Here is an 8,637-nt window from a genome sequence, read left to right as displayed (position 1 = left end):
TGAGAATTATTTTTAAAAATATTTAAGAAAAACATATAAATGATATAATTAAAGAGGTTGAAAAAGATTGTTGGGCTGATTTATTTTGAAAAGAAGCAAATGCAAAAAAGAACAAAAGTTGATTTATTCTTATCGCTAGAAGCTTTTCATATTCTTTTTTCTGCGTAAATAAGAAATTTTTGAGGTTGGAACAATAATAACTATTCCATTAGTCTCAATATGGTGAATAAGTAAATAATAAATTTGTCTATGAATAAAAAAGGTTTTAATTATAAATTTATAAGAGTAGAATTAGAAAGGTGTGATGATGGTAAGCAAATAAGCATTCCATTCATGTCCATCAAATAATACTAATATTGAATACATATTACATGTCAATCAAATTTAAGTTACTACCAACAATATAATAAAATTCAAGCCAAATTAATATACTCTAAAAAATGTCAAAATTAAGAATAAAGAAAACAAAGAAATTAAAACATATATTTTTTTGTGATTTTATTTCTTCCTTTAGCTTCCTATCAAGAATTAGTAGCTTACAACACCACTTTAATAAAATAGATCACTTATGTGCGTAATATACAATACACTCGCAGATCATACAAAATTGAATAAGATAATCTACATAGACAACTAACACTCCATCATATACACATATAGAGATAATAAAACCAAAAAAAATACAAATCATAGACTACTATTAGGACTAAGAGGAAAATTGCAAGACTGAAAAATTGTAGTGACAGATGAATGAAAAAATTGAGGAGATACATTTATACGTACTAATATAATTATTCACTTTGATTGAAAATTAAAATAATTAGCACATGAACATGAAATAATATGGGGGACGGTAGAGTGTCTTTACCTTACTTTTGGAGGTAGAGATGTTGTTTTCTATAGATCTTCTACTCAAGAAAAAATATATCAAGAAAAAAATAGCGAAAGTAAAGAAATCATAACAAAATAATATAAAAAGCTTGATAAAATATTAATCTAGAGTAAAGAAACAATAAAGATAGCAAAATATATAATACAATAATCTAAGTATAAAGAATAATAAATATTATCATAAGATATGTAAAAAAATGTAACTAAGTTAGCCGGTATGAAAAATTCTCAAAAGAATCTGCACACAATATCATATTCTAAAAGAAATAACTAAATGGTGATTGGGATACATGAAATGAAAAAAAAATGGTAATGATCAAGACCCAATACCTCAGTTTGTATTTGTAGGAGAACAATAAATGTGTATTTATGGGAATATGAAAAACGTAGGATGTGAAAGTCTGAAAGATCAGTAACCGAACATTTACACATATTCATTGTTCATTTAATTGAATAATAATAATGATTGTGCCTTCAAATTATAAAAGAGAAAATTTGAAAGATAAATAAAAAAATTCAAAAAAACCACAAAAAATATAAATAGTTTTCTAGCTCTTAGAGGCATACCGGCCTAAGGTCCCGTTTTAGATCGTGACAGATTTCCTGGCCAAGTATGTTTGTTTGTACATTTTAGTGCTTAAAGGATTTGATTGATGTTGATAGAGGATATTATCGAGAACAAAACATATGGAATGATGAGTCTAGTAGTCACTCATTGTGACCATTTGCTCCTATATTGTACATTCTCATTAATGGTGTAAAATGGAGCAGTCGTGATTGAATTTAGATGGATTAAAATGAATTGAGTAAATAATTGGTACGCCCAAAAATTACTTGAGCTGAAATGGATTTAAAATGGGCCAAAATCAAATCATCCCAATTATTATGTACTCCCTCTATCCCAATTTATATGACACCTTTTATGTTTTGAGAGTCAAATAGTTTAAGTTTTGACCGGTAATTTGCGCATGAAATCTTCAATTTTTTTGAAATGAAATTTATATATTTGTAAACTACGTAAAAAGTACTATGAGTCACAATAATTGATAATTCAAAATGTTTAAAAGATCTATGAAAAATTTACGGTCAAAGATAGACTTGTTTGACTCTTGAAATCCAAAAGGTGACATATAAAATGGGACGGAGGGAGTATAATTTACATAAATCTTATAGTGTTAAGAGTTAATTACATTATTTCCCTACTCTTTTACAAATTACAAAAGTTTCTTAAAATTTATGGATTTCGGATAACATCACTTTCAGATACATCAGTAGACATCCGGATACATGGCGAGGATGTATCAAAGAGGGAATAGAACATCTAGATACATAGGGGAGGGATGTATCCGAGAGGGGAGGAATATATCAAAGAGGGGATAGGATCCGGATACATAGGCGAGGGTCGGGATGTATCCGAGAGAGATAGAGATGTATCACCAAGAGGGAAGTGATGCATCTGAGAGGGAATTTTTGATTAATTTTTTTAATATGATAGGGAATTTTAGAGATTATGATAAAATAAAATGTGTATTTGAGTAATTTTTCCAATTATGATAATATTATTGAGTTTAAATTGTCTTATTAGTTTTCTTTTTTATGACTATATATAACATATCAAATAAAAAAAATCTTTTTAAGAATATTTTGACAATTTTTCATTGACTAATTTGAGCTAGATATCAGCCCAAATTTTGATGGACTAAAATAGATTAGACTAAGATAATAAATGAACGGATCAATACTCAATCCAAAAATAAACAAATTATAATTTCATGAGCTACTTTTGCCGTGTCTAATCATCACAATTCCATATTGCCTTTCTACTTGTCAATTACCTTTCATCATTATGTAAATATTCATCATTTACAATCCATTACGTGACATACACTCATTCAGAACTCATTTCCAATTACACAAGACTTTATTCTTACTCAAGATATTTGCTTTAAGAAAACAACTTTGGTATCAAGAAATGCAGATTGTTGAGTTCCAGATCAGCTCGGGGAAGGAAATCCGGTTTATTTATATAATCTTGGACAATTCTCGCCTCTTGAGCTAATTTTTAGGTTTGAATTAGACTCGAAGTCCGTTTCTTTATCATGATATCAAAATCAGACTCATCCAAATTCATTGTTTACCTGATGTTGGGCGCCCCCTTATCTTACGCTCCAGATGTCCAATCCTTAAGCACACGGGGTGTTCTGTGTTGTTATGACTGATTGACATTCAGGTTTAAGGCTATCATTTTGTCAACCATCCTCAGAATTCAAGCAAGCAAAAACAGATAAAATTCAAAGACAGCAAATAATGTACCTTTAACTGAATAAATAAATACTGTAGTTTTTTTTCACTATGTTGATACATAATAAGGATACAATCATATATAATCACAATCAAGAATAATGTTTTCTGTAAAATGATACACAACTATCACAATCTCACGCGTTCAACAACTCTGCGAGAAGGAAATATATAAGAGCAAGAACCATCCGCGTTGAGCCCAAAAACAGAAACAAAGAATTCCAGACATGTTTAATTCTTATCTGCATTTAGTTCATGTAGTAAGGCAGCAGGATAGTGTCTTACTTGTGGCAAGAATAATTAGATGATGACCTCTTTCACGTTGTCCTCGGCAATGGATGTGTTGATAGAGGTGTTCATGGAGGTATTCTCCAGCTTTGGTGGACCTGAATGCCGCCTTGGTCTGGCAGGTGAAGGCGGGTAAGAGAGTCGCTTCTTGACAGATCCTGCTGGTCCCTTTTCTGGGGTACTATTATTCTCCATGCCAAGAGGATTTTGCAAACGTGTTTTTGCTTTTGCTGACTTAGTAGGTACCATGTAACTTGGTACAGAGGAGGAGCTTCCCAAACTTTCATCATCTCTTATAGATGCTACCCCAATGCTATGCCTCCTGTTGTTACGTTCTGATTGCATACTGATCATGCTTCGCGCATCATCATCTTGGCTTATTGCAGCTACTCTTGCCGATTTCAATTTTCTGGATGCTATTGAATTGGCTGGCTTGGAAGGGGTTGTAGGAGATTGGTGACTTGGTTTTTGGCTGGATGGAGAAGGGAGGTCAGAGTTCAGCTGATACCGGGCAAATGCCTTGGTAATTTCTCCTCCAGCAATACTGGCACTTCGAATGGACATTTGATCATTTTTGAGTTCCTTCTCTGACATGCTTTGGGTTTCCCAAGGTTTAGCACCCATCCATCGATCTAACCAGCTCCAACCCCACTGAGGATTGGTTGGGTCCATAAACAGCAAGTTGGCAGATCTTGGTGACTTCTTCCAGGTTTTCTGTCCAGACAATTTTTTTCGTCACAAGCAATACAAAAATATATTCCAACTAGCTATGAAATTAGAAGTTTTAAACACATGCTAGACAGCTAGAGTCATTCTGCTGAAGTAATGAATTATATATGTTTTACAAGGAAAACAAAAAGAGATGAGACCTTAATGCAAGTGATCATGTCATCATAAAGTTTTGACGATATTAATGTGAGAGGTCATACACATGTTTCCTGGAGGTCATATACTACACATATGCATCGACTGTGCTCTTTCCAAATGCTAATTCTTTTGTATAGAAGAAAAGATAAGCTAATTAATTACCTGATGTGAATATGAATAAGCTAGTGCTCTTTCTCGTCTCACTGCAGCTTCATATTTGCTGAGCAAGCTTGATTCAATCTGCTCTTTTGATTGCGCACTGTCATCCCATTCCTCCCCTCTCTATCAAAACAAACAAAAATTTCTATTAGAGACAAAAAGAAGCAGCAAACAATGAAACAATCCATTTCGAAACACTATATTGTGCAGATGTAGATGTGCATAATAATCATATCCCTCCCCCCTATTTGGTTGACAAAACATAGAATGCTACAAGATGCCGAGCGATTCAGTTCACAGCTATAGCAAGAAACAGAATATTGGTTAAGGAAAAAAAACGTAGTAGCTTAACTTAAAAAATAGTGAAATCTGCAAGCTAACTTTCAATTGAGTAATTATTAACGTTTCCATAAGTTAGCATATAACATTTTCTAGTGAACTTTATTAAAACACTAGTCACTAAGCACATGCAGTTTTAGTTCTCGTGATGTCTGATGGAGGATCAATTTTCACATTCCTTCTTTCAGAAAAAAAAGGTGGAATAACCGGAGAATACCGACCCTCAAACTCTCAAGTTCTTTTGCATGTTTCTGCATAAGCTGCCTCTGGAGAGCTCGATTCTCTTCCAACATCCTAATCCTTCTAGAACTAATCTGAGACTGCACACGAGATAGTGTTTGCATGCATTTTAGAGTATGTGCAGTTTGTCGTTTCCCTGTAGGTCCATCAGCAAGTGATTTGAGTCTGACTAGCCCTCTTAAAGCCTTCAATGCCCTCCTAGCCTGCAGTTGATAAATGTCAATAGCAAGTTCCTTCTCAGTATCAAACTATTTAATACAAGCTTTACTGATCTAATAAGGAAAATGATCAAGCTTATGGTAACCTCGCTGAAAAGAAATACTTCCACATACGGAAAATTCGTTTAGAACAAAACGAATATAAGAATGTACAGAAGCATACCAGATATCCTCTAAATGCAGTCTGAATCCTGATTGTGGCTACTTCCTCCTTTGATTTGCCAGTATACTGAGTCACTTTAGCTAATGGAACAACCTCTTCAGCAGCCTCGGTGGCTGAAACAGCAACTTCAGCAGCTGCGGAAGTGGAAGCTGCAACAGAGTATGCATGTTTTGTCTGCTCCTCTTCCACTTCATCCAGTGCAACCTCTTCAACATGAGGAACAGGATGTGGAGGAGACACTGAGGCAGCAATCGGGGACAAAGAATCTGGAACTGGATCCTTCTCTTTCCCAAACCATTTCTTCTTTGATTTCTGAAATTAAGCTCAAGAATGCTTAGTCACAGTTAAATTATGAAAAAAGTATTACGGCATACTAGAAAAGCTCGATACAGCTATTCCACAAAACCTTGTTCGTGTTCTCACCTTAGGATCTGGGCTTAGTGCCTTCTTTACCGAAGAAAACCAGTTTCCTTTCTTCCCCATTTTCAATTCATTCCTCAATGTTCCCTATTTAAAAGACAAAGCAAAGCACATTACACGGTTAGCTTAACCTTTTCAGTGAGACATTTATCCACATAACTCACAAAATTAAAAGGAAGCAAATACAACAACAACGTACTCCAGTGTAGTCCCACAAAGTGGGGTCTGGGGAGGGTAGAGTGTAAGCAGACCTTACCCCTACCACAGAGGTAGAGAGGTTGTTTCCAATAGAGTTTGGACTCGAGAAAAAACAGTCCAAAACAGATAGTAACAAAAACAACATATAGTAACATAACAGTACTACAACAAAATAATACAATAGTCAAAGTACGAGAAACAACAGATAATAACAAAAATAGATAGACAAGAAACTACAAGAGTAATACCACGACAAGGGTGAGGAAAGAACCTACAAATCATCTGAAGATCATTTAAGGAAAAGAAGGTAACAACTTAAAAGATCTATGAATTAAACAGTCATTTCTAACCAGATTATCAAGTTATCCAAAACCTAAACTATTACACCTAATTTCTCACCAGGGATAAAAATCAAGAAAGATTCTGAATCCTCAGTCCCACAGTGATCAAAAATCACATAGATGGATCAAAATTGATTCTTTTATCTCTATACTTACTCAACAGCTAAACATATAACAGAACTACTAATTCAACTGAACATATTATAGTATTAGTTCCAAAAGAGCAACAGTCCACCAAATCTTTAAAAAGACACTAAAGAAAATGACACTGCAACTAGCTTCAATTTCCACTAAGACAGCAAAAAAAAACTCAAAAAATGAAAAAAATATACATATTTTGAAAGATCTAAAGTATGAAGAAATACCCTATAGACAAAATTGGAGCCCCTTCTTCAGATCTCAGAAAAATAGCTAATTTGTTCTTCAAAGATTGTAACTTTATCTCAAAATATGTTTATATTGTGTAGAGGGTAACATAAAAAGATCAAGAAAATGTTGGACCCCTCTTACTTTAGTACCCTTTTAGGCACTTGTAGTGTGATAAAAATCAGATCTTGATGAAGAATTCAACCATGTTAGAAGACCAGCTGGTTTTGGGACCCATTGGGTAGACCTGGGCAAGTGGACCCCACACTTCTAATTTGTAATTTATTTATATTTTTTTATTTTGGACATCTGCATTGGACCTCGACTAATTGAAATTCATATAGTGTATGAGTTCATATGGAGTAACGTCCCCTATTAAAGATTTTTTCATATCCAGACTCAACTTGATGTATCATTATTGAGGGTAGAGCAGCTCATCAACTGTAACCACTTTTTTGATAGTTAATTTGTAATTATCTCACTGTTTTATTTATTATCCGGCAGAAAATGATTAGATGCTTCTTATTAGTCTTTTTTATTTGCTTTTTAATAATAATAATAACAATAACAACTCATGAAGTTGATACCATTAATTAAAGGTGTTTTTGCATTAGAGAAGAAAAGCATCCACATCTATAGATAGATAAATACCAGTTGTTTTTAAAACATTTTTTTAGTTTGGAAGGATAAATTAATCAAAACAGAAAGATAAAACATGGTGATGAGTTATAAATAAATATATAATTCTATTAGCATTGCCATTTGCCAGTATTGGAGTTAAATGATTAACTTATATATAGGTGTCAACTGTTTATTATGTACTCATGCTATGGTAAGATATGAAAACTCAATAACATTAATATAAATCTTGTGTATATATATAAAATTTTTATGGAAAACTCAATTATTACTACATATTTACTTGTAATTGATGTAAAAACTCATAAATTTCAAATGTCCATCCGCCTCGAAAATATAGTGTACCCTTGTAGTAAAATATTGAGTCATCGCTCACGCGGCTTTAATTCACATTTCTGTTATGTTCAATTAAAGCCAAAAATTATGGCATGAGTAAATCCCATCACACATCACGTTTTGCAACTGTCACATAGTATATGGTTAAAAAATGTAGGTATATTAGATCTAGACGCCTTTATAGCTTAATATACTTACTGATCAAAGACGTGCTTAAAAGTTATATTGCTTAAATCTTTAAAAAATATTATTGCATTCGTGTTTGATTCTTCAAAAGTTCGTATCTAATCCCGAACTATAACCTACAAGTGAAATTAGGTCTTGAGTCTAACTCACACCCTAAATGTTAGCTCAAAGGAAGAAGGATTGTCTAAGCCTTATAAAAAGTCCACCATCTTATTAACTGTGAGACTTTTGTCATTCTTTTAACACGTAATTTTTGATGAAATTGTGTCAAATGATACTCTGCTTAAACTAAGATGTTAGGTGTATCCATTCTGCCTACATGCATCCAATGATATTTTTAAAGAGTCGTGAGATAGCTTATAGTACATTTTTCAATAATGCACACATGGCACGGTTCACAACATAAATGTTCTAACCATACACATGTCAGGACCTTGTAATTAATTTTGCTGTCAAGATAACGACACATCCAATATTGCCAAAACTTGTATAGTTCATTAACTCATTTTGTCCATCCTTCAATAGCCCTTTTGCCTACCCCCACTTCATTCTTCTTCCATGATGATCCAAGTCCTCATGACTTAGGAATTGTTTCTTATTCCTTGCGCTCCCCCCCCCCCCCCAAAAAAAAAAAAAAAAATTTATAATAAAAATAATTTATTTAAAAAAAAAAAAAAAAAAACAA

General features: G+C 33.1%; 1 protein-coding gene across 1 annotated transcript; it reads right to left on the bottom strand.

The window, feature by feature from the left end:
- Positions 1 to 3,191: 3,191 nt before the first annotated feature.
- On the bottom strand, positions 3,192 to 6,972 carry LOC102588657 (protein IQ-DOMAIN 1-like). Its single transcript, XM_015303551.1, has 6 exons — positions 6,791 to 6,972; positions 5,890 to 5,972; positions 5,467 to 5,778; positions 5,067 to 5,288; positions 4,510 to 4,629; positions 3,192 to 4,194 (listed from the first exon to the last, which is right to left on the bottom strand). Exons 2-6 carry the CDS (start codon positions 5,947 to 5,949, stop codon positions 3,493 to 3,495), a joined length of 1,416 nt encoding a protein of 471 aa, XP_015159037.1. The 5' UTR covers positions 5,950 to 5,972; positions 6,791 to 6,972; the 3' UTR covers positions 3,192 to 3,492.
- Between the last annotated feature and the right edge of the window lie 1,665 nt (positions 6,973 to 8,637).

The sequence above is a fragment of the Solanum tuberosum genome, unplaced genomic scaffold, assembly GCF_000226075.1.
Source record: "Solanum tuberosum cultivar DM 1-3 516 R44 unplaced genomic scaffold, SolTub_3.0 scf00436, whole genome shotgun sequence".
Classification (NCBI taxonomy): domain Eukaryota; kingdom Viridiplantae; phylum Streptophyta; class Magnoliopsida; order Solanales; family Solanaceae; genus Solanum; species Solanum tuberosum.
The sequence above is the reverse complement of the archived record's forward strand: the minus strand, read 5'-3'. Positions and strand labels throughout refer to the sequence as shown.